The sequence below is a fragment of the Gymnoscopelus braueri genome (genome assembly GCF_963280865.1).
Source record: "Gymnoscopelus braueri genome assembly, chromosome: 12".
NCBI lineage: Eukaryota > Metazoa > Chordata > Actinopteri > Myctophiformes > Myctophidae > Gymnoscopelus > Gymnoscopelus braueri.
This window is the reverse complement of record NC_137614.1, coordinates 36,050,989-36,077,806: the sequence shown is the minus strand read 5'-3', so window position 1 is coordinate 36,077,806 and position 26,818 is coordinate 36,050,989. Positions and strand designations below refer to the sequence as shown.

General features: G+C 42.0%; 2 protein-coding genes across 10 annotated transcripts; one reads left to right on the top strand and one right to left on the bottom strand.

Annotated features, from left to right (window-relative positions):
* csde1 (cold shock domain containing E1, RNA-binding) lies at positions 1 to 22,970 on the top strand. 9 transcript variants are annotated; one of them, XM_080445029.1, is made up of 23 exons: positions 1 to 116; positions 3,836 to 4,503; positions 5,362 to 5,603; positions 7,161 to 7,394; positions 8,241 to 8,439; positions 8,997 to 9,076; positions 10,238 to 10,324; positions 11,814 to 11,911; positions 12,418 to 12,471; positions 13,150 to 13,231; positions 13,321 to 13,449; positions 13,772 to 13,897; positions 14,425 to 14,640; positions 15,089 to 15,229; positions 15,587 to 15,757; positions 18,412 to 18,519; positions 18,688 to 18,869; positions 19,176 to 19,288; positions 19,411 to 19,536; positions 19,746 to 19,924; positions 20,590 to 20,753; positions 21,015 to 21,147; positions 21,341 to 22,970. In XM_080445029.1, exons 3-23 carry the CDS (start codon positions 5,478 to 5,480, stop codon positions 21,386 to 21,388), a joined length of 2,796 nt encoding a protein of 931 aa, XP_080301155.1. In that variant the 5' UTR covers positions 1 to 116; positions 3,836 to 4,503; positions 5,362 to 5,477; the 3' UTR covers positions 21,389 to 22,970. The 9 variants fall into 9 exon arrangements, with proteins under 9 accessions (XP_080301155.1, XP_080301154.1, XP_080301152.1 ...); XM_080445028.1 differs by having other exon boundaries at positions 8,997 to 9,106; XM_080445026.1 differs by having other exon boundaries at positions 2 to 116; positions 8,997 to 9,163.
* Positions 21,761 to 25,582, bottom strand: rassf11 (Ras association domain family member 11). The gene is made up of 3 exons (XM_080445047.1): positions 25,484 to 25,582; positions 25,036 to 25,145; positions 21,761 to 24,939 (listed from the first exon to the last, which is right to left on the bottom strand). Exons 2-3 carry the CDS (start codon positions 25,136 to 25,138, stop codon positions 23,582 to 23,584), a joined length of 1,461 nt encoding a protein of 486 aa, XP_080301173.1. The 5' UTR covers positions 25,139 to 25,145; positions 25,484 to 25,582; the 3' UTR covers positions 21,761 to 23,581.
* Positions 25,583 to 26,818: the final 1,236 nt, after the last annotated feature.

Sequence of the window (26,818 nt, the reverse complement as noted above, 5' to 3'; positions counted from 1 at the left end):
TGTTCAGTCTTCCCGAGAAGAAGGGTGAATTCTCGCGGTAGTCCCAGTCATTAATCACTACGTAATGTGCCGTGCTGCTTCTAGCGGCGCTGGTGACAGTGCTGAAAGCTGTTGGGGTGAGTTTATTGTTATTTTCATCGTTATAAAAGTCACTTTGTGTATATTTCTGGTCGCCGCGTGCGACAGTAATTCGAGCGGTGGTTGTCTGTCGACGGGCGTCCGCTGTTTCGAGGCGTAGTGTGTTTTTTTCTCCCTCGGGCCTCCTGGGTGGAGGAGGCAGCAGCAGCAGCGGTGTTCGTCCTCGTCGCTGTAAATCACACAACACATAGCGGTTAGCATGTTGGCTTAGCATCAGTGTTGCCATGTCGGCTTATTATAAGTGAATTTGGGCTTGTAAAGATTGGTGGTTGTGGTTTTTTGGGCTTGCTTCTAAAGTGTACTTGCTTATTTAGGCTTGCTTCCAAAAATAATATTTAAACCAGTGGTTCTCAAATATTTTCTTAAAATGTTTTGTGCCCAGGGGAACATTTGTTAGAATGTTTCAAAAAAAATATTCCACATTTTATAAAGGTTTAAAGCTCATGTGGCCTAGTTGCCTTTTTTTGGGCTTGTTTTCATAGACCTGGTTGCTTAATTTTCTCACAAAACCTGGCAACACTGCCTAGCACGCTAACATGGAGGCCTGCTTACTGTGGTCTCAGACGGACGCTACTCTTTTGTTATAAATATGTGCTTCAAACGTTTAACAATATACAATATAAGAATAATATAATGGTGCCCCCATCTAATTGTCCCGTCGCTCGCCGACAAAGAACAGATCTACAAGCTGGCTAACATGACGCGTTGTTGGCTTGTAGATCTGTTCTCTTCGGATCGGTCGGACCGACACACAGAGTCGCGCGATGGTAGTATTGTAGGTTACTCCAAAAAGCCGTGGTCCCAATCACTCCCAAACGCTGACTAATTGCATGTTATAGCGTTATATGCGGTATATTTAATATAAAGGTCTAATAATCCCCACCAGGCCTTCCTGTGTTGATTGTGCTGGCGACAATAGCTGTGTGTGTGGGGACTCGGGGCTGCGACATGCCGCAACGTGTTTGTTCAGGCCCCAGATGAGAAGATGAGAGAACGGTTGTTTTCTAGGAAATCACATGGCAGTGCTGCTCCTGTGTGTGTGTGTGTCAATGCCGCTGTTGCGTCGACATCTGTGACCTCTCGAATTATGTGACGCCACAGGGCGCTGTTTTGAGGCAATCCATTCCTCGCTGCCGTTGCACAAAGGCTGAGGGCAGTATGGCCGCACAGGAGCTCAACGGACTTGGCTGATGTGCGTGAGAGAAGTTCTTTACTGTACTTAAAGTACAGGCGAGTCGCGTTTGAAACATCGGGAGTGGTTAAATGATCCGAACGGTCGAGTGTCTTGCAAATTCTATACAAACCTCTGTAGTCACAGATTTCGATGAGTCACCAATGTCGGAGTGACGCCAGTTTGTTATTCATGCCCAGGTCTGATTAGCCTAACCATGTAATAACGGCAGATAACGAAATGTTTTTGCGCGTACTGGTGTTTGTATTCTAATGTAACCCTATTACCACATACTTATTGATTGGTAAAATCGGATTAGGTAGTGAAGTGATCTTGCAGAAGGCAACCTATGTGATTATTCGGGAATGTAAACCAGAGCTGGCTTTGGTTGACAAAGAAATTATACTTTTTATGGCCGGATTATATTATTCCTCGCCACCCTGTTCTTAAAAGGCAAAACGACAAAGGTAAAACAAATATAAGATGTCAGTTGAATTTTCGAGTTAGGTAATGCAGTAATGTTTTGTCAATATTTATCAGATTGTGCACTACTAAGGCTTCTGGCAGGGACTGGTTTCATTTGTTTACTACCTTGCATTTTGTGAAGTGTTGCCAAATGCCTTGGTTTAATTATTACCCAGTTAAGATACAGTTTGATAACCTGTTAGAAAGTGCTGAAAATGGCCAATCACTGCTAGTGGTTCAGTGGGAGGAGTGTGTTTTTGGCTGAAAATCGTGTCCAAGAAGGCTGGTTTCCATTGTTTATTTGCCAGTAACCTCTAACCCACTGATACAGCTTGTGATGACGGGTCATGCTTCTGTTTAGCTCCAAGGCTGTACAAGAACTCAATCACTCAAAATAAGAGCTGAAAAGATCACCAAGTCCTTTGGGCATATACATGGATAAGTATGTTTTAAAAAAAAAGATGTCTTTGGACATGTGCATCCTTCACAGACATGTGCAGTCTTCTTTACTGCATCTGAGCTTCAGACTAGTTCAATCGGATTGTCCCAAGTTCTACAAATTACCAGTCTGAAATGCCAAGAAAGCAATTTAAACGAGACACCCGGGGTGTGTGGAAGGGGTGCTTGAAATGCCATTTGCAGCCTTTTTACAACATTATTTTTGAACCATCCTAGAGGCATGTTGGGTGGGAGCCATTGCGACACAGCCATAGCAGAATGGGTATCATGTGTCTTTGGCTTGGTCAGCCAAGCTTGTTTTCATATTGCTGTATTAAGGTCAACAACACCCATCTCCCCTGACTTACAGTTTGAGGTTTAGCTGCTGCATTTAACATAAAACAAAACTTCTTTTTTTAACCCTGGACAATACTACATTTGCTGCTGGTGTATAGCTAGTGTCACAAAAGGGTGCACAACATCAAAGTGTTATGATGAAGCAGTGGTCCCTAGTCAGAAACGGTGCCATAAATATCAGCATGGCCACAGTGGGAGGTATGCACAAGGACTTGTTGATCCACAAAAGCTGCCTGGCATTGTGGGCTGTCTAGAGGCAGCTGAGGAAACCCTATTTTTATGCCTGTGAGTTGAGGGCAAAGAATCTGGTCTTAATAAGACAAAATATTCTATGGTACTTTCTATGGCCTTTGGTCCACACTCCAGAGGGCTTTTCCTGTTCTCTCATGTGACAAAATATGAAGTGTCTTAGTCAGTTAGGCTAATAGTACAGTGTTGGCCACTTTATGGATGCTTAATTATAGCCGGACTAGAAACGTGCAGGCAACGTTCGATGCGAGGTATTAGCTTAGCTGCTGCTGTGGGGAAGAACAGAACAGAGTCTAAACGAGGCTGCGTCCATGATGCCACGCAAAATAACAAGACGCCATGTCTTGAAATATACATGTACATTTGTACTAGTTGCTGATCAATCATGGCAAATGTTTAGGATAATAGTGGTAAGAGTGTGACACGCACCAGTCTAACTGCACCGCGGTATTTGTCTGTTTCGAGGCCGGGGCATCCTTATAACGCAATGAGGGCAACACGTCAAGCTTTATCAGTAGTTGATGGGTTAAATTGAGTTTGCACCACGCAACTGTAGCCTTTACAACTCTGATCGGTCGGCATACTATTAGCAAATCTTGAATTACTCGGCGTGGGCGTAATGGAAACTTACTGAACAATAACATACTCACGTGAGGGAACAAAGCATTAAACCATTTGGACTCTGTGAATTGCAGGTGATTACAGGTGATTAACAAGTGCATGTAAACATGAAGGTCAATGACAGCGCATCTGTCATTGACGAGTGCTCTGAGCGACGTAGCTGATGCAAAGCTCACTGCCCGGTGCCCACTGGCATACGGAGGCGCAGGGCGATCAGTAGAAAAGTAGCCGGATACGGAGGCTCGTTTGGCCGGTAGCCGGCGCTTGTGATACACCCTGTATGATGGCGCTTTCATGTTTACTCCAAAGCTTTATCCTACTTAATTGTTGTTTTGGATTTGTACAATTTTGGAATTGAAGTGTATTAAACTAACTTTCTCTACTCTTTCCCAACAGTATGAAGTGAAACAGAACAGAATTTTTGTACCATCCGCAACTGCTTCTTCAAGTTCAGATCACAACGACAAAACTAAAGCCAAACATCCCAAAATAAAGCAAGACGTTGCACCTCTCAAGACAAGGAAAAAAAGGATCACTTCAAGGATTTAAATACAAGAAGCAACCAAACGACCAAAGACAAAGACGCCATTTTTGAAACGCGCTGAAGAGAAGCAATCCTACGCCTACGCAAATAACTGAGAAGACAATACCTGATCTGAAACCAGAAGTTTGTGCCTACTCAACAGCTTTGACAAAGCACACGTCCCAACGCTGCTCCTAGCCCCCTCATCCTCACCGCACCACCGAGTCACCCCGGGGTGCGGAGTGGGCTGCTATCCCCCTTCAGTCCCCCAACTGTCTCCCCATCTCTTCCTCTTATCTACTCCCACTGTCTTCATTTTGTTTCGTTTTTCTAAGCAGTGTTATTGCACCTGCATTTGCCTTTTTTTTGTGCTAGTCCCCCCTCTGTTTTCTTTTTCTTTTTTGCTTTATGCAACCATCTAGAACTTGTGCCAGAAACCTGTAACAACAAAGTGTGTGTTCGCAACTGTGTGTGAAGAGATCTACAACTGCATAGTTATCAAGATTCCTGACAACTGCAAGTTTCAAGACGCCAATCAAAGGTGGGTCTAACATCTTATGCCAGGTTGTGAAATTAGATTTAACTGGTTACAGCTGTGTTGTGGCAGTTTTTTTAAAAGTTTTTTTTAACAAAGATGATTATCTCACTTTGAGGATGTTTTTGACAGATATAAAGGTCTGAAATGCCTCTTCCAGTATGCTAACAGTCTTCTTCTGTGAAACAATTTTAGATGTTTGAAATATTCAATCCTACATTGAAGGGGCATAATTAGGGCAAAGGGCATGTTGGGTGGAATTCATAGGTGTAAATGGTCTATATGGGCAGACACTTGTGTCCTGAAGATGTGTCCAGGGGGGCAGCAGTGCAGATGATGTTTTTCATAACTTGTCCTCTTTGCTTGACTAAGTGATGGGCTGCTCTTATATACACATTTATACCATATCTATAGCATTTTTAACATGGCTCTTACTTAAACTGTGTCCATTCGATTTGTAGCTTCATCAATGGGGATTTAAAAATATCTAGAAACAATCCATTGAATATGTTGTTCCAAAATGTTTGACTGGTGCATTGCATTTCAGTAATTATGTGATTTGTATCCTCATGCCCAATAAGTTACTCTTGGCAATTTGTTACAAATACATTCTTCCATCCAGGAGATCAAATGGGTATTTCAAAGACTGAATTGTCTCTAAAGACTCATACTCTGTGACTTCACCTGTTTCTGGGATGATTTGACAGCTTGTCCACAACCACTGCCCCACTACACTATCCTGTCATGTTCTTCCCCCTTCCTGAAAAAGCACACAGCTCTTTCCCTGTGATTGTAACACTTGGCACACTGGCTGTCCTGTCTGCCTTACCCGTTATATTTTTGTCCCTCTCTTCACCCTTGCAGACATCCAGCGGTGTAACATTGGTTACCTAGAAATATAATTCAAAAGTCAAAACAAACCAATTTCAAGTTATCAAGTACAACAAGGGCTCAAGTTTGGTCCGAGTTTATGGAAAAATATGGGCAGCCCCTGGAAAGGCTTTGTCGAGTTTACCTTGCCTGCGTCACCACCCACCGCGTTCGTTAGCGCTGACCTGAGCAGCACCTCCCCCGTCGGACTCAGCCTGTCACCGTACGGTCGATCCGTAAGTTCCACCTTTCCCACTTCTTTCCTCCGTGACCCCCTCCTCCCCACTCCATCGAGCCCCAATCCACCAACCTTGCCCTGCATCTCTCTGCTATGACTGGCCTAACCTCTTCCATCCCTTCCGGGACCCAAGACTAGCCTCTGCTCAGGTGCAGTGTTGCAGGGTGAATGGCTTAAGGGTCTGGAAACTTGGCTTTCCTTGAATATTCAGCAAAAGGCAAATTTTGCCTGTGCCACACAGCTCCCTTAAAAAACAAAACGGCCAATGCTGGGAAATTTGAATTCTGTTACAGGTAAACCAATTCACTTGAATCTAGAAGAAATTGAGATGTAAAATAATCTGAACACAGATTGAATTGAGATGATTAACTTTGTTGTGCACTTCACAAGCAATACAAATCCATCCAATTCACAATCTTGTAATACATAAGGCTGTTGAGCTATTTTATATTTGTATACGTTTTATATACGTTTTTAGCGCCTACTGTTTTTAGAACAATCTGCTTGGTGAACAACCAAACTCAAATGTGTAGGATTCCAAGATTTGGTACTCTGATGTACTCACAGACACCTGGGTGTGTTACTTTGTACTCCTGTGCTAGAGCACATAGAGCTAACAGACCTAAGCATCTGTTAAATCCTGTGTTCAGAATAGCTGTTGGCACAGTATAGGACCTAACAGGAGGCTGCTCTGGGACCCTTCATAACCCATCACCAACTCGCTGTCTACTTTAGATGACCCTATAGTTAACCCGTCATTTGCATTTTCCAATCCTCTCCACACTTTATAGTTTTTCTTACTTGACTTTATTAGCAGTATGTCACTGTGGCCGTTTCTCACTATTCCTGGCTGCAGCAGTTGATCATGTTTTTCAGTTCTTTCAATCTTCCTACTCTCTGACACAATCTTGGAATGAATGCGTTAGCATTGTCTTTGCAATGCATTGAGTTTTGTTTTTATGAAAATACTTGCCACTATTGATCATAAATGTGAGCCCTACCTACAAGGATTTAACCACATGATCCCTAATCCCGATTCTGGGCATGTGAACATTTGGCGGAAATATCGGATCTGCATGCTCACAACGTGACACGTGTTGTGAGCCTGTAGATCGGCCGTTGTCAGCTTGTAGATCGGCTATTTTCGGCAAACAGATTTTGTGTAGTGGAAAAGGAGGGGCCAAGCAGAATAGACTCCCGGGGACCCAGGTCTATGGATGGAGTATAGGGTTTAAGTGGTTAAGTTTTGGAACTGGAATCCATTGCCTGTGTAGACTACTATATTGTGGCAGACTACTTACTGCTACTACTAGGATGGGTAAGATGCAGGTAATGGCAAGAAACTACACAGGAAAGAGGTTATGATAGCGGCTTGTTATTTATGGGAAAACACTGAGAGTTGCATTGAAAATCCACGGAAGTACAATTTGCCGTCATGTTGGATTACCGTTGGTGTGTTGGATAGTAAGACTCCAATTACTTTGGATGCTTGGGCGTTGTATTTGTACCAAAATGAGTGAACATTTACCATCGGGTACTTTTATTTTATGTTAAGATCCACTCTTTTGAAAGTGGTTGCTCTCAACGGCGTGTCAGAGTCCTGCCCCCACTGTCAGAAATGGAGAAGAGAGGCTGTTCTGAGCCTCCGGCGGCACGCAAAACAACTGCCCCTGCCCCCTCCACGTCCACCTCCACTGGGCCCGTGCCCATACCCCGCTCCTCCTCCATCTCATGTCATCCCCAGCCAGGAAGTAAAAAACACAAACGGACTCCCCTGTATCAGAGATCTGTAAGTGGGCATGTTGAATTTTGCCCACATTGACTTTTAACAGCCCGGTGTGCAGCTAGGATGCCTTAACAGCATGGTTTCACTATTATATTGGTGTGCCGTTGAACACCCATAGTTGTAGGACCATTGATGGTCATTATCGTTGCTCTTCAATGATGGTTGGTAGAAAAAGGTAAAAGTTTTTGTTTGCAGTGTAATATTTTACTTTGCAGTGTTTTACTTAACGGAGTGCATGAAAAGTGTGCCTAATGCTAGCTTTTGCGTCTCATAGGCCTAAAACACCACTGACAAAGCTCGTTACAAAGTAGCCTACCGCATGATTTTGATACAACTAGAAAGTCCATACAGTGTGGTCCTGTTGGCAGCGAATGGTCTGAATCATCATGAAATTCCCTCTAGGCGTGGCGGTCTATCCGTGTTCACCTCTATTCACAAATGATGGTTAGATAGCCCTAGAATGCTCTAATAGACCGTACCCCCCCCACCCCCATGTGTGCTGTTCTTTGCATGTTTTAGTGAAGTAGATAGATGGTGTGGAAGATTAACCTTTTTTTTTTTTTCAAGATCTACATCAGACTTCATTAAACCCCAGCCCTCATTTTTCTTTTCTGTGCCGATTTATTTTGCCATCTTAACCACTTTCAAACTGGCATCCCTATTTTGGGCATGTCATTATAGCTGAAAACTTTGAGACATTTTAAAAAATGAGGAAAATGGCATATCTACATGCTCAGATGAGCTATTTTCGCTATGTCATTTGGCATAGTATAAAGGGCATAGGTGGTTAATTGGGCTTTTTAATCAGTACTAAAGTTAATAACACTTTTTTGTCCCCCCCTTGCCCAGATGAGTTTTGACCCGGGCATGCTCCACAACAATGGGCATACCGCGTATGCCAACGGCACAGGGCCCAGCATCAGGGAGACGGGCGTGGTGGAGAAGCTGCTCACCTCGTACGGCTTCATTCAGTGCTCGGAGCGGCAGGCACGACTCTTCTTCCACTGTTCCCAGTACAATGGTAACCTGCAAGAGCTCAAGATAGGAGGTGAGCGCCACCCTTCGTTTTCAGTAGCTATATCAACATGTACAAAGTAAGCCACACAATCTGTGGACCTCCTTTGACATATTTGGCCATTGCTAGACACTAGGTAAGTTTTACTAGCAATGATTCTCACCCCATTTGATTTAAGGACCCCCGGTTTGATGTACATCATTATATGGACTAGTGCTGCACAATTAATCGAAAAAAGATTGTGATCTCGATTCAGACACCTATGCAATCTCGATTTTAAATTATGACGATTGCTTTTCTTCTTATTATTATTATTATTATTTTTGCTTAATATTTTTATATTTACAAGAGAATCGTGTGAGAATCGTGATCTCAATTCTTATGGAGGAAAATCGTGATTCACATTTGAGCAAGAATCGTGCAGCACTACTATGGACCCCCATTTGATAAAATGTTGTACGTGTGAGACCCCAGTCTAGAAGCCAATTTCAAGTAGTTGGAGCTGTGCTTGTATTGCTCTTGTATACTAACCTCCTAACTACTGGCTTCTCTCTTTCTTGTCGTTGTTCTTCTTGTCGTTCACTCTTCAGATGACGTGGAGTTTGAGGTGTCCTCAGACAGGCGCACGGGCAAGCCTATAGCGGTGAAGCTGCTTAAGATAAAGCCAGAGGTACTGCCAGAGGAGCGCATCTCGGGCCAGGTGGGGCCAGACTCGCACGCCTCTCCCTTTACTGTCCTGCATGGTTATATTCATCCAGTTAAGGAATACCATTTTATTTTTGGTTGTCTACTTGTCTTGTGTCTGTCATCTCAGTGAGTGTTGTCTAACTGTTATGTTTTTGAAATGCATTTTTTTTCAAGCACATTGTAAATTTTTAATTTGTTTATCCATCGTCTAAAAGTAAAAAAAAATTACATACAAACATAATAGTTTATGGTGAGCCATAAACGCATTCCAGTCATCTATTGGCATTTTAGTAGTGATAGAAATATGGCACGTGCCCTTTTTTCCATCTGGGTTTACAATGAGCTTGAATGTCCTCGACCTGCATGTTTGGTGTGCAAAGCTGTAGGAGTGTTTGTATGTCTAAGCAGCAAATTCAGATACTGTGATAGTGATTTGATGTAACTGCAGAGTGAGTTGATCAATCATGTATGTACTAATTTTGAAGGCTGATTTGTAAATGAACACACTGCTGGGACAATATAACAAAAATTGATTGGTTACTTAACCCATTAAGACCTGAGGCAATTCTTTAAAATGTTTTCTAAATTCTAACAGTTTTTTGAGAAAAATATTTTTTTTTAAAGTCACGATTTTTCAAAAATAGCAGATCTACAAGCTCATAGCGTGGCACTCGGTGCCACGCTATGAGCTTGTATATCTGCTATTTTTGAATAGCCAAAGAAATCTAAAGTGACACAGATGCGTTCCAGGTCTTAATGGATTAACCACTTTGTTGTAGGTCAAATAGCTAAAATAGCTGATGTACATCTACAAGCTCACGACGCGTCGCACGTTGAGCTTGTAGATCTGCCATTTTGCCGAATATTAGCCTTTATTTGCACATTGTTCACCTATTATGACATGAATAATTAGGTACATTGAGCTCATGAGAGAACGTACAAATATGCTGTGTACTTATTTCATACCTATACTATCTTGTATTGCCAACTTCTCACTGTGTAGACATTGGAAAATCAGCCATTTAAAGCAGGACATGTAATTGCAACCATACATTAAATTGGAACATGCCTTGTGAATGTGTTTTTGAAAGACCCTTCCTTTTTTAACAGTGTCCAATTTCTTGTGATTGCCTCCTTCACATAGGTTGTCTCAGCAATACCAACTCACCTGGATGGAAAGTCAGCCCCTGGCCAGGTGCCCACTGGCAGTGTTTGCTATGAGAGAAATGGGGTACGTATCAAAGCGATTCTAGTTAGAGCAGTGGCCAGTTGGTCAAATACACACATAAATGGTTGAAAGGGAGGTTTCACTCTAGTCTCTTGAGAACCACTTTGAGATTATCCACTTAAAGGTGTTATGACATGGCCCGAAAATATCATATTTGATACTGTACGTCACGTGGTCTCTCTGAAAACAGGGCGGGATGTATCACAGATTGATTTGGCATTTGCAGTTAGCTCTGCTCTGAGTTAGCCACTCGCATCAAACAGACCAGCAATAATGAGTTAGTGACGTCAACATCATTTGTCTTTTATTTGTAAATCTGTGTATATAAAATATATATTCCCCTCCAAATCTCTTAGTTACACCAACATCGTTCATGTGAAGTAGTTCGTTGATGCTTATTTATTGAAATGATAAAAATCGCTATAGTTTGAACGCTGCATGGGTCTCCGTCTCTCCTAGGGGGCTCTGAGAGCTCCCCAGAGCCTCTCTGTGTCCCCACTAGTCTGGGAGAAATACACTCATTGTATCTCCAGCCAAAGCCAGTTGGCTACGTCCCATCCCTCCCCCCAGCTGAATCGCAGTAGTAGCTTGAAGTTAGATGACTGACAAGGGGGCGGGCACATAAATATTCGACAACTGAGAAAAGTTTGGTAGAAGTTTGGTGCCGATAAAAATCAACAAACAACTACGTGATCTATTTATTGTCTGAAATTAATAGTTTGTTTAGAAACGAGCTGCGGCAGTGCGTGTATTATAATCTCCATGACAATGTCTCCCCTCTGTGTCCCCGCTCTCAGATGCCCTGAACCCGGACAGAATTCATGCCTTACCCCCCCCACCCCCCCACCCCGATTGTTATCATTAGTTATTTTTTACTATTAGTTAGTTAATAAATAAGCATAAACAAACTACTCCACATGAACAATGTTGGTGTAACTAAGATTTCGGGGATGTATATTTTATATACACAGATTAACAAATGAAATACGTTTTCATGTAAACCCATTTCCTGGTTCAGTGGTGCGAGTCAAGGGAGGGATAGTGGAGTACAATACAGTCGATAAGAATACATTATAAATGATAAATATAATATAAAATATACTCCAGGCGCACCCTTTTTTTGGATGTCATAACACTTTAAGACATATTTATACTATAGAAACGGGGGACATTTTTTACATGCCCAAAATCGGGACACCAGATTGAAAGTGGCTCAGATCCTAATTTACGATGTGGATGCATTTTCTTCCTTTTCCCCCCTTTTTTAGTAGCCAATCTACAAGCTTACAACACGTCAACGTGTTTTGAGCTTGTAGTTAAAGTGCAAATCGTAGCCTAATTTCGTACTTAGTGTTTTGTACTTTTTTGGCTTGGTTGGCTTACACACATTTATGATGCGGATCCAGACATAGTATGTATGTAAGTTACTTTAATATAGTATTATGATATGATTGGGTGACAAAGCTGTAACTATTTGGTATGACCTCCACAGGAAGTGTTCTACCTTACCTACACCCCTGATGATATTGAGGGCAACATGCATCTTGACACTGGAGACAAAGTCAGCTTCTACATGGAGACAAACAAGCAGTAAGTCCTTAAGCCATAATTTGTTGTATTAGGTAATGCCTTGGAGCACACTTAAAGACATTTTAAAACTGCGAAAAGACTCTTCATCGCACAATTAACGAATTACTTTTGCATAGGACAGTCGTTGACAATCACGCTCTGTCATAGATCGCCAACGAGCAAGGATTAGACAAAAACTACAGGATAACGTTCCGATTTTTTTTTTTCAGTCGTAAAAATCTAAAAGGTTTGATGGAATCTGGGCCAAGGCTCGATTGATTGATTAAATACTTAATGAACTTGCTTATTAACAGTACAGGTAGTCCAGTCAAAGGTTATGCTATAAGGATAACGCAAAAAGTAGGCAATCGATCTGAATCCTCAACTGCAAGATCAGTTATCAGTTATGTTCAAATTGAGGCTTTAACTCTTAAAAGGACGACTTCACCCATTTTCAACCTTCATATAATAGATCCTCTCTAATGCTCCTGATAAAACTGTCATTCTTTTCTACTCGGTTTGTGTAGGAGGGCTGTGGACGCTTCAGAAACCTGCCTACCAGTGACATCATCGTTTGGAAGGTTTTTTTCTTCAAGATTTCCTTTTTGAATTTAACATTTTATTAACAGGAGAACAATGGCTTCCATTATAGCATGCTGACTTTCCAGGAATAGAAAGCCTGTTGTTTCTATTAGCTTGGATTCCCCATGATGATGTCACTGGTTGGCGGGTTTCTGAACTGTCCACAGCCCTCCTCTGAGACACAGACTGAGTAGACAAAAAATGGTGCCATATTATCATGAGCATTAGTGAGGACCAATTCTATGAAGACAGGTTGAAAATGGGTGAAGTCGTCCTTTAACGTGTGTTCACAGCATAATTTTCTAGGTTGCACTGATGACATTATATTATGGTGCCAAATCATAGCGAGTTGCCTAAAGACATTTTACAATTAGAGACCCCCATGTTTCCCCCCTGTTCTAGGGTTAGTGGCCATCTGCCATGACCGTGTCGAGGGGAAAGGGGGAGGCGGGGACGACGCAAGATAATAACACCAACAACAATAGTAGTAGCAAATGTACAGTGACACCTACCCCAAAACAATTCAAGGGGACTAAATTATTAACTACAATGTCAACGATAACGATAATGGCAGCTATAATAATAGTCCACATTCGAATTCCATGGAAACCCTTGGCTCCACAATCGTGATCTATGGGAGCATGATTGAATTTGCTCCTTTTTGTTGTGTTCTTTAGTACCGGTGCAGTCAGTGCTCACAGTATTCACCTGGTGAAGAAGAAGCAGATGAGGTGCCAGGGTGTGGTCTGTGCCACCAAGGTAAGGCTCAGCCATGCCACTGCTAATCCTAACATTAACATTATGGTCAGCTGTTGCTTTAAACATGTGGTGTCGTTTGTGTTTATTAGGAGGCCTTCGGGTTCATCGAGAGGGCCGACGTGGTTAAGGAGATCTTCTTTCACTACAGTGAATTCAAGGGCGATCTGGAGGCTTTGCAGGCAGGAGACGATGTGGAATTCACCATTAAAGACAGAAATGTAGGTGTCTTCGTTTACTCGGCCATTTAAAGGGGCACGAGACAACATTCAGCCACTAGATGTCGCTCTTTTACAACACCTTTCTTACATGAGATTCCACTCTGTGTAAAGGCCCTGTGGGTGTATTAATTTATTTGTATTATTTCAGAGATGTTTTGTGTACCCTTTTTAGTGTTTTTAATCTCTCTTCGCCTTCTCTTATAAATGATGGTGAGATGGGTGATCACTTGCAGTCATTCCTAGAGTTTGCGTGGCTCAAACCTGGGAGAAATCATCATGTCTACAAACAAGATTCTAACAATTCTATCTTTTCTTATCCAAGGGTAAAGAAGTGGCCACTGATGTGAGGCTGCTCCCCCAGGGAACGGTCATCTTCGAGGACATCAGCATCGAGCAATTTGAAGGCACAGTCGCCAAGGTCATCCCCAAAGTTCCCACCAAGAACCAGGTATGTGCAAAAACGTACCCCAAAATTATCAGTATATTTTTAGTGCCTTATGTCCTTGTACTTGGCAGTTTTTTTGTTTGTTGGATGTTTTTTGTTGTGTATGTCAAGGTCATATTTCGGCTTGAGGGAAGTCAATATTTCCGACAATGCATTGAAGGATCTGGGCTCTCCCCAGGTTGGCAGAAGGAGAGTAGTGCCCAGGATTACATAGGCAATTGGCACTGGGTGAAAAAAAATGGGTTAGAAAATCGTGGGATAAAAATGTACATATAAAAAAAAATGCAGATGAAAAAAACAAAGGCACTCTTCCAAAAAAGCTTTAATACAAATTTACAATGCCTTTTAATATCTAGTTCACACCTACATTACAATGCCTTTTAATATCTAGTTCACACACACAAAGAAATTGCTGATCTGCGCTGTGAGCCTAGGGTGTCAGTTGCCATGGCTGTGCTGCTAATTAGGGGAATATTGATTGCTCTGAGGCACAGCCACAGCATTCTCAATCTGTCTCTTGTGACTGGCAGAACGACCCGCTACCAGGCCGTATCACTGCCAGGATTGGCTTCACTGACAAGGAACTGCTGTTCGGGGAGAAGGACACAAAGTCCAAGGTGACCCTCCTGGAGGGAGACCACGTCCAGTTCAACATCTCCACCGATCGCAGAGACAAGCTGGAGAGAGCCACCAACATTGACATCCTCTCTGACACCTTCAATTTCACCAAGGAGGTCCGTGAAATGGTGAGAAAACCCTTTGTTTTCATGGTGGATATGAAATGTAGCTTTAAAGTTTTAGCTGTGCCAGTTTTAACTGTTGAGTTTTAATGAAACAACACTTTATTTTTTATTTTATTTTTTTTACCTTTTTTTAAACTAAATGAGCAAACCTGCTTTAACCCATTTAGACCTGAGGCCAATTCTAAAAATGCCTACTAAATCCTGACCTAAGTTTTTGGAAAAACATATTCAAAAATTACAAAAATATTATGTTGCTATAATACTGTACATGGTTCCCGGCTTGAAAGGTATAGTTAAGTAATGGGGCTCCAGGTCTAAATGGTTTAAAAAGAAGTTAAAACTAATATGGCTAAACAAAAGAAGTCAAAACTAAATAAAAAATGAATGAAAAATGCAAAATAATGCTTCTTTTACGTTGGCTTTGTGTGACTTATTGTTTTCTGCCTTCTAGGGTGTGATCGCTGCCATGCGTGACGGCTTTGGCTTCATCAAGTGCGTGGATCGGGATGCCAGGATGTTCTTTCACTTCAGCGAAGTCCTGGAAGACAGTCAGCTACACATCTCCGACGAAGTGGAGTTCACAGTCGTACCTGTAAGTCATACCTCTGCTCTTTTTCAGACATGCATAACTGTTACTTTGTTGTGCGGCGAATAACGAGAATAGGCAATCTACAAGCTCACAACAGTCTCATTACAATGTATTGTGAGCTTGTAGGTCAGCCATTTCCACTTTGTCATTCCGTTTTTAACGTTTTTGGAATATTTGGTCAAAAGTGGGACACCAGGGTTAAAATGGATAAACTAACACTCCGGACTTGACACGTTTTTTTTACACAGCAACTTTACCTTCTCTCCTAACCAGCAACTTTACCTTCTCTCTCTCCTAACCAGCAACTTTACCTTCTCTCTCTCCTAACCAGCAACTTTACCTTCTCTCTCTCCTAACCAGGACATGCTGTCCGCTCAGAGGAACCACGCAGTGCGCATCAAGAAGCTGCCGAAGGGCACCGTGTCTTTTCACACGCAGTCTGAGCAGCGTTTTGCAGGCGTGGTGGAGAAGGAAGTGCCTTCAGTTTCCGCCAAGAACGCCAGTCCCAGCAAGGGAAAGGAGAAGGAGAAGGTACGAGAGCTGAAAGTCACTGAGTGAAAACCCATGGCAATGTGCTCTGTGGGTCCTATTCTCTCCCATCTTCTGGGCTTTAGTTCCCATTGTGATCCTCGAGTTCAGTTCTTAGACTTGTATACAACCTCCTTGACGTCGTATTTGTTTCCCACCCAGAGTATGATGTGAGAGCAAAGTGGCCGCTGTGAATATGTTCAATTGGGGCTTGAAGTTTGCCGGTTTTAGCTTCTAATATTCCTTTTTGCTTTTTTCCTTCCACAAAACCTCCACCCCCTCATGCTCCCTCACTTCATTAGAAAAAAAAAGTCAAGGTAGGATTCTGGGCTTTTGCATGATGCCTCCCCACTGAGATAAGTAAAATAACATAGACAAGCGTACGTCTGGGCGCTCGGGTGGCGCAGGAGTGAAGTTCCTGTCCGCCACCGCAGAGGCTGGGGGCTTAATCCTCTCCGGTGCTTCTGGCTTGGCCATACGAACACAGTTGGCCATATTCACGGGAGTGAGGGTGATCCTTGTTGCTGCACCAGCGACTCCTACAGGTTGGTCAGCAGGGATGTTTAGTTATGAGGAATAGTGTGTTCCTCTCCACACGCTACGTCCTCCCAACTCCTCAATACCATCTCTAGGACCAACCAGACCAAACCAGTCCGAAGGCCAACCGGTAGGGGTCAGCAGTGACAAGACAACGCACTACATTGTGTGGGGAATTCAGAAATTGCCATTCAGAAATGACCATACAAACTCAATTGGGGAAAAATTGGCCCAAAAAAAGCCATGCTCATTTATCATGGACAAAATGATCTACAATGTTGGAAAACCTTTACTGTAAATAATATACTAACATTTAGTATAAATAAATGATTAGAGCTAACCGCTTAGTTAAACTGGATCAATGTGAAAGTTATTACATGGAAGTTGAAAGATTGAGAATTCTTGTTGTTAGCTAGACTGACTATCTAATGGGTCTCTTTTCTTGTCTCTCAAGGCTAAAGTTGTAGAAAAGGTCAGTGTTTGCTGGCCTGTGGCCAACCTATGTAGACTGTTACTTGCCCCCACTGTTGATGGAATGGTCTTGGCGTCAGCAATTAACCTGAGCAACCTAGAAATAGAAACTTTAATCCAACTTAACCTGGAATTGGAAACTTTAATCCAACTTATTTCCTTTGTTGCCTCACCAAGCCGCCTACAGCAATGAGTGTTAGATTTGTGACATGCTCTGATCATAGGGTTGCATGGTTATGGCCAAAATGACATTGAAACTAATCTGATTTTGAATTAAGGTATTAAAGGATCAACTGTACAAACTTTGACTACATGAAACGTATCATCGTAGAGAAAGCCATACTTGAATGCAGGGAATACAGCAATTTCTGTGTAGGAGCTTTTCAGTGGACGCATCAAGTAGATTTGATGCAGGGTTACTATATTTAACTAGCACATGTGTAATGGTTGGAGGCGGTGTGGTCTCCCTTCTCTTCCATTGAGACATTTTGATCCTGGGAGTTAGGTAGGACAACTGCTGGTTGACAAGTAGTCCTGCCTGAAGATCACAAGTCCAATGTGGTTTCCCATGTGGGAGACCCGATATCGAATCCCAGGTGTCGAGAGGGCTTAAAATGTACAGATTATAGCTTTAATCGCCAATGCACGTTTGTAAGACAATCAGAAGTTGTTGATGGTACTTGGTCCCAGAAATCATGTGAATATAAGAGAGGAATGCAAGTTGGAGATTTCATCCTAAATGTCATGGAATTGAAGATTTCAATATTGATCAACTCAGACCTGAATTACCAAATGAGACAATGAATGAAGCAAGCTAGTTGAAGATTTGTTCAAATAAATTAAGTTAATACTAACAGTTATTGCTAACCAATTAATGGTGTGCCACTGAATGTGTGCCTGTTAAGCCCAGCCTTTCATCCCATCCACTACTTTTTAGACAAATGGTCCACACAAATTAGCTATGGATAACAAACCACTTCAACCACATCCTTTGCTTGTGTGTAGAACTGAGAGCTACATGGTGTGTGTCATGGTGCTTTTCCACTGCATGGTACAGACTCCACTTGCTTTTTTTCACTGCAGAAAGGACCGTTTGTGGTTGGTTGTAATAGTGACATCCATCCCTCTGTTTGGAAAGTGCTAAATGATACTGAAGCTAATACTGTCTGCAAACAATATCCATTTCCTCTGTTAAGTCAAACAAAAACGGTTATAACATTTTAGGCAAGTAGTAGACCATGCAGTTGCTCAATAAATGTAGTGGCTAGTACAGTCGGGAAACCTCTGCCAACAAATGTATACCTACTGCTATGAGAACCAATCCTGATAATGTCCCAATATAGTCTCTGCATTGTTTCTGCAATGCAGTTATTTATTTGAACATTTTTGAATGATTTGCACCCAGTTTTAGCTTAGATGTCACATTCATCTGGCTTCGCAAGACTAGTTTAGCCTCTGCTCCCTTGTGATATAAAGAAAAGTAACAGTTTCAGATACTATCCACAATTTTTGCCCAATGGAAATTGGAAAACCAAAAGATTTTAAGCGGTACTATGCAGGAAAAAGACGCCATTAGTGATGGCATCTGTTGGCTCCTGTATTGGTAAAGTGGTCTAATGCTGTAATGCGTCTTGTGTTGTCCTCTGTAGGAACCTGAGGAGGGAGTGATTGCATATGAAGACTGCGGAGTGAAAATGACGGTGACCTACCATGTCAAGGATCTGGAGGGATCCTATTACCCACAACCTGGAGATAAGGTATTTTAATATTTCCTCCACTGTCCTGTAAGTCTTAACAGGTATGTGCTGGATTATAAAAAACAAACAAAAAACGAATCATTCTAAATGTATTAGGATCTGAACATTTCACAAAGAATTGAGTGAAGTGACCGATATGTGACATTTGTGAATGTGTCTGGCCACTAGGTGGAGTTTTCCATTAACGAAGTGAAGCGAACTGGCCAGCAGAGCGCCGTCAACATCAAGGTCCTCAACCGTCCGGTCAGCAACAATAGCAAGAAGCTGCAGGGCTTTGTCGCCACGCTCAAGGACAACTTTGGCTTCATCGAGACGGCCAATCACGACCAAGAGATTTTCTTCCATTACAGGTAAGTTCATTCAAACACACTGGAGCAATTTATTGTTTACCATAAACATTTGGGGCTGTCATAAAATGTTCATGTGACCGTTATATACAGTTGATAGGGGTCCGCTTGGTTCCATTTGCACACTCTTCGTTAAATTAACACTGGTACCCCAAGCTACACTGTAAAATCCTCTGATTATTTAAAAAGAATCGTGAAACGGCTCCATGGCCTAATGCATGTCCAACTGGGGTCCTTGAAATGGAAAAAGGTTCAGAATCATAATTTTAAGGTTTGAGAGTCACTATAACTCAAGTTTCTCACTTTTAGTGAGGTGTGTGGAGAGTTGGAGAGCATGGAGCTGGGCGATACAGTGGAATACATCCTGTCCAAGGGAAAAGGAAACAAAGTCAGTGCTGAGAAAGTTACCAAAGTGGCAGCAGGTAGGAGGGGTTTAAATTCAAAGTTTTTGTTTAAATTATTCTACTCACTACTCTAATTTATATAAAGTTATTTCTGTCTGTGCATGCTTAAGCATACTTGTGTTCCACCTTATTTTTATTAGTGAATGGCGTCGGGGTCGGAGAGGACATCAGTGCAACAGTGATGCTAGGAAAAGTGGTCCGTCCTCTGCGCAGCGTGGACCCTTCCCAAACAGAGTACCAAGGACTTATTGAAGTTATAGAAGAAGGTGCGTCTCAGTTAACCACTTAAGACCTCTTTTATACTCTTGTCGTACGATAGTGTCACAAGGCAAGCATAGCCGCTCTACCAAGCTCGCCAGGAGCGCCAGGTTGAATGTGGTTCTTGAACAAAAGTAATACAAGACCTTTCTGTTGGAAGACACAGTAGAACCCAAATAATCCTTCCCTCTGTCTCTCTCTCTCTGGCCTCATTCAGGTGGAACTAAAGGTCAGAATTACCCTTTTGGCATCATGGGCATGGCAAACAAGGCTGATTGTCTGCAGAAGGGAGAGATGGTCAAGTTCCAGCTATGTACTGTGGCCCAGACTGGACAGAAGATGGCTTGTAGTGTGGTGCCGCATCGTAGAGCCCTGGTGGAGTGTGTCAAAGACCAGGTAGTGATCTCTTTCTACTCAAAGTGACATGTCTTTAAAGGGGTGTAAGTGATATGTTAATGTGAAAAGAGGTTGCTCCACATTACAATAATCATTGCCATTTTGTAATGGGCTCTCCATCTGTCCTGATCTTAATAAACAGACAAGCACAAAATAAACGTCTATAATAAATGTCACCCCCCACCAGTGATGTAGTCCCACCTTTGGTATAGTCCGTGAATGGTGAGTGTAGGCTACTTGAAGTAGGAGGAGAGTAGCATTGTAGAAGCTTTTTATATGGGTCATTGGGACAATGAAAGGACAGATTGATGGGAGACTATTTATGTTGCCCGCTATCCTCCAAACGAGCCATACCCTGTTTGTATGCAATATGCCTCAATTTAAGAACTACAATAAGCAACAATAAATCTACCGTATTGGGTGTATACATGAATAACAAATTTGTTGTTTACTAATGAGCAGGAGAGACCGAGACCCCTGTTACTGAACACTATAGCAATGATTGCCAACAACTGTTTTTACAAAGGCATATCACTTGAACCTCCTTTAATGTTTAAGTGCATTATGAATAAACTGTGAATGACTTTTTTTTATCGTGCATTTCTGGTGTAAATGCTGCCACATGTGAATAAGGATACTTAAATGTTTTGTGCCCTTCTCTCCAGTTTGGTTTTATCACATATGAAGTCGGCGAGAGCAAGAAGTTATTTTTCCATGTCAAAGAGGTGCAAGATGGACTGGAACTCCAGGCCGGGGATGAGGTGGAGTTCTCAGTCATCCTCAATCAACGCACAGGAAAGTGTAGTGCCTGCAACGTACGCAGAGTCTGGTAAGGACACCTTACTTTATTCATTGATAAGATAGGCGTACAAATCTGCAGGAATTGCTGCTTTAATTTTTTAATGAATATTCATAAGGCAATGTATGCTTTTATTTTAAGATCTTTATTTCCACTTTGAAATGACACAATAGTGTGGGGTCGACAAAAAACTTTCACCATAAAATGGGGTCGTGGCATAAAAAAAGTTTGAGAACTCCTGATGAAATGTGTTGGAACTAAATGTGTTTTTTTTCCTCCTCATCCATATAGTGAAGGGCCTAAGCCGGTTGCAACCCCACGTCCTGATCGGCTGGTGAACCGACTAAAGAGCATCACCCTGGACGATGCCAGTGCCCCCCGCCTTGTCATCGTGAGGCAGCCCCGTGGTCCTGACAACTCAAAGGTACACTGTTGTCATTTGCCTCCTTTTGTTCCAACAGCATTTAACCACTTTCGACATGGTGTCCCTATTTTGGGCATATTATATGCAACATTATTATTATTTTTGGCAAGCAACACCATCATACGACAAAGTATAAATCAAGCTGAAGTCAACTTTAAGTTTGAAGTCTGGAAATTGTTCTTTTTGTGTGCAGGGCTTCAATGTGGAATGGAAGACTCGTCAACCTGGTGTCATCGACTGAGCAATACAGACCGCCCCCACTCCACCTCATCCAGAGTAGGCGGACCTAGATTAAGAAACGCTATCCCGAAAACAAATATATAAGAACAAATATATATTGAAAAAAAAAAAAGCTGACAGGGGATAAGGGTGTTTTGTTTTGCTTTGACACATACTTGTACACACAAACTCATACACAAAATCATGCGCATACATAGAGTAATCAGCATGTGTTACCCATGTCCCTGTCCACATCTACGAAGGGAACCCTCTCATTCCATAGTTCCCAGCCTCCCATGTCCACTTGTGCACTGCAGTGTACATGGGGAACTCTTCCGAGTGCGTGTGTGTGTGCGCTGTACCTAGAGTTGCTTAAAGTATGTTAATGGAGGTATTTGTTTTGTTTTTTTCGAGGGCCCTGGCCCTCCAAATCAAGAGTGACGGTTGTGACTGTCTTTGTCCCCATCTCCTTTGATTTCTCTGCTTTGTCTGGAATTCTGCACCTGCAACAATTTTTTTTTTGTTCCCGTTGGTGTGGGAGTGTGTTTGATGTTGGCATGTGTTTTGAGCCATCTGCTCTTTTTTCCCCCTTGTAGTTTTCTCCCTACTCAAGGAAACTTAAAATGGTGTAATTGAGTTTCCACTACTGTATGCTTTCCTACAAAAACATATAAAGCAAAGCGAAGTTCCCTCCATAAGGAGGATCATATTTCTCATATGTGCGAGCTTAAACTGAGGCTACTTCTCTGCTCGTTTTTTTGAGCAGTTTTTAAAATGCTTTATTCAAGAGCTGAAGTGAAAGCATGGTGAGTGTATGCGTGTGTGTGCGTGTGTGTGTGTGTGTGTTGTATGTGAATGTAGTTTATCAAATGGGGATTTACTTTTACCAATCATGAGTCCTTCGATGCCTTCTTGGTAGTCACATGCTCATTTAAGCAAATTTTCCCAGGTGCAGAATTCCTTATGCCATCTTATATCTAGCAGTTCTTTTATACAATGTTTTTTTTCCCCTTGCACATATTTTCTTCTTGTTTTATTTTATTTTTTTCATTGAAACTTGATCTGCTAATAATACATAAGATAAAGTAAGAATAAGGTGCCTAAACTACAAGCAAAATAAAAAAAATAAAAAAATTAGATGTATCCTCTGACCCCCAGCCAACCGCCAAAATATTCAGAACAATCTTAGGGTGGCTTTTGTTTTTCTAGTAGAAATAATACTGGTATGCATCCCAAATACCTGTGGGTTGAAATATACTGTATGTAATGTGTGCTTTTTTCCTTAGTGAAAGATTCAAACATCAAAATAACAAAAACAAATTTAACTTAAAAAAAAGGGGAATGGTAACATATTAGAAAAAAAATAATAAAGTACAAAAATACAAAAAAACAAAAAAAACGTAAGGATCAGGATGTATTGTGCTCTGGAGACATTGGTGGGAGAGCTGTTGTGCCTCTATGCACATAAGTTACAGTCAAAATTACTTTCAACTGTGGAGAACACTGGGTTCCTGAGGAGCCACATACAGAGGTTCTCCTATGTATGTACTTTTGTTAATGGTCTTGAATGAAACAACATGAATTAAAGTTTTATGAAAACCATACCAGGTCTTTGTCTTTATTTTAATCACTTAATGTCATAACTAAGTAAATGTTTTTGTAAATAACTTTTCAAAAATTGATCTACCAACTTGCATGTTGTGGTGTAATACATTGATCTTATAGATGGGCTACTTTCACAACGAAGTATAAAATAGGGCTTGAAGGTAGTGTAAGTGATTAACTGGTCTCCTCAGCTCTTTAGTAAACCTAAAATAGGTTTTCAGTTCAGGAGACAGGAGAGGGAACAGGAGAGGGAACTCACACAGGGTCTGATCACATGGAAGTGATAAGCTAAATTGGCAGGCAAAATTGGAACTGGAACAAAAAAAAATTTGCAACCCACCTCACCTGACATTTTTATTTTCTGTTCATTAAAGAGCTGGAGAGACAGGGGACCCCTGTTGCTGTATAAACACTAGCAATGATTACTATCAAAATATAAATTTTACTTTTAAACAAAATGGTTGGTTTTACCCAAAAAGCACTTAAGTGGTTAAACTGTAATGAGGAACTTAAACGTTTTATGTGTACATCAGTGGCAACATGACTATAAATGAACAAAACTACAGAAGCGTTAAACTTATTTTGATTAAAAAACGTTTTTTTTTGCTATCTAAACCTGGGTACTGAGATGTATTGTGAGCTCTGAGCGATGTATCACCTTGGGTCTAGTCTTACATTTAGTCTCAGATTGAGGGCTTTGTGCTTCAGACCAGCGTGTCCACCATTCCCTAAGCTCTGTTGGACCCGTGGGCCGGCGTGGCTTTATCACGCTTGGATGAATTAGAGCATGAGGAAGACTTAAATCGTCTCGGGGTGGGAACTTCCTGTCGATATTTACATCGCTGGCGAGATGTGATCTCTGCTGGCTGAGGACTTTATTTGCAGCAGTTAAACTCTCTGTTGCAGTGCTAGCGGAACCTTTTCTCGTAGTCATATCTGGTCTCTCTTGCACAACATTTTGAACCCTAGAGAATTCAAACCCTTGCATTTTGCTTTTGTACTCCTCCAACCTGGCTTTGCACTCCACAGCTTTACCCCGCATCTCCATGAACTGAACCTGCAAATCGTTCCCGTAACCCTCCTCTGCCTTTAGTTCGTTCTCCCAAAACAAGAGCTGCTCCGTCTCCTCTTCGATAACTTTCTGTTGAGCTTCCCCCTCAGCCTTCCTGGCCCTCTGTTTTTCCTCCAGCTCCCTGATTCGTTTGTCTGTCATCTTTATCTGAACCTGTAGCTCGTGCAAGCAAGAATGTTGCAGCTTAATGGTCTCTCTGAGTTTCTTTTTGTCCTCTTCGATCTCATTGCTGCCACTTGAACGTGATGGGTCCTCAGCTTTCTTTATAGCTGTCCCCACAGCTGCAGATTCCTCAGAATGTTTGCGTTCCTTATCCCTGTGCTGATTTCTCATGCAGCAGGAGATCTGCTGATCCACATCGGATAGGGATTGTCCACTTTTTTTCCCTTTCCCTTTGCTCTGCAAAGTGCTTGAGACAGAGGTGTCAGTGTGAACGGTGACGGACACATCCAGGGAGCTGCAGTTCTTGCCGCTGCTGTCACAGGTTGAATATTGAGCTCTCCCTTTTCCCAGATTCTCCAGCCATCCCCAGGCCTCCTCCATCAGCGTCAAAGATTTCCTTTTGGGCCTTTTCAGATCCTCCGGTGGCTGCTCGGCGTCCTGCCGCAGGCGCGACAGCGGGGGCAAGCTTTGACGATGCAGAGTCTGCAAACCGCTACCCCGCCGCATTCTAGCCCCGGCATCTCTCTTTCTCAGCTGTGGGCCAGGCTGGTATCTGCCGCCTTTCGGTTTGCTCGCTCCATCAAGGTGATAGGCTGTGTTGTGAAGGAGAGTGAGCTGGACCTCCCGTACCTGCTCACCATACCTTTTAAGTGACTCCAGAATGTGTTCATTGGGGGCCATGCTCCGCTCAAAGTCTTTGAATTTCTCCCTCAGTATGTAACGGCCTGGTTGACCTGAACAGGAATGTAAGACAGAATTGGCATAGGTCATCATCTTGGTTGAACGTCTCAAATCCATTTCCCCCTTTTTCAAACCACACAAATACATACCGAGGGATTGAGCCAGTGCAATGACCACTTCTTGACAGGTTGTGTTGTCAGTAACACCACAGACTACACGCGGGAAACCATCAACACATACCTTCACTTCCATCGTACACCTATGGAAGGGTATGTGATAAGAAAAGGGGTGGTTTGTAAGTTTTATGAATATTCAGACATTTATTTCAAACGTAGAGCCAAATGACGCGCTTAAGCAAACTGAACTGTCTGCACAGAACGTCTTGGTCACATTATGGGCTTGACGGCAGTTAAAGCCACTTTGTTGTCAGCTTTAGTAACTAATGTAATTAAATCAATTAAATGAATACAGTTCAAAGCATGGATCTCATAATTACAAGGCTTTAGGGCCATCAAAAGATAAGAATATCTTCTCTCTTCATAAGAACAAATGCAGTTGTTTTGCATAACACATAAATAAAAGTTTTCAAAGACCTACCTTTATGTTCAGAGTGTAGGGAACCGTCTGCTCAAACCCTCTGTTTAAGCATGGACTGTCTGCTAGGAAGCACAGTGGCGCGTCTAAGACTCATTTAAATTCCTGTATCTACTGCTGGAGGATTGTAGCCTGGTGAACCACCCCCCGATTTCTAGCGGGGGGGGGGGGGGGGGGGTTCACCAGGCTAGGAGGATTGTGTATGGCTCCATCCCTGTTGACAGACTACTCTATTAAGGGACAACTCGTGGGAATTTGTATTAAAAAAAAGTCAGCAAATTAAAATCGTCACACTACCCTTTCAAGTTACGAGGATATGCGAGAACATATTTAAAGAATTTTAAGAAACTTACAAAGAATATTGGTGAATGAGGCCCAATGTTTATTTGCCACATTATGAAACATCCATAGGCTGTAGTTACACAGTAGTGTCAGTATTATCACTTATCAGTATTATAAGTCACCCCACCTGAATAAAAGTATTTTGTGTACAGTAGTTTTGTGACAGAAATGGGGATTTCAGCATAGCTGTTCTGACCCCCACATCCAACATTAGGCTGGGGCCCCTGGCCAAAACGTATTTTTTCTTTTTCCAGAGACCTACGTGTCACACGTGAGGTTTATGTGTAAGTGTTGTATTTATTTGTGGCCCTGGGTGTTCCTCTGTATCTCCAACAGGAAACGTGATTTCAATCTAAATGGAATGCGTAAACATGCTGGCATTGTAAACTGTCCAACACTGAGGGGCCAAGAACTTTTATGACTCAAATGAATTCTGTATGTCACAGATTTAATGTTGTTAATCATGTTTATTTATTTGATGTTTTTCCTCCAGCCCCCCTTTTTTTTTTAATTACAAACGAAGCATTTTTTAATGTTAATTTCTTGCCTTTCCCTCTTGTCTTTTTGTGACTAGGGGGTATTGAAAAGTGCAGTTCATTATTTGTCTTGTTTATTCTTTACTGAATTCTTTCAAATATAAAGTAGTATCCATGAAAAAATACACCATAAATGTAAGTAGGCTACTCTGCTCCCCCCCCCCCCCCCCCCCCGGAAAATGGTTTTGCATCAATCAATCAAATCAACCTATCAATCAAATTAATCACTCAGCATCGCATTTTACAACATTCTGAATCCATCTTGTCATGAAAAGCACTGCATCCCCCCAGCCCCAGAGAATGATATCATTCATGAGGCCACTTAATTATGACATCACAATTAAACAACACTTTTTATGTTATGTCCATTAAAGGAAAATGGGGTCAAATCCCTGTATATGGCTGACATAGTAGACACACAGACAGACGGATCTCATTGATTTCCATGGGGAAATTCAGG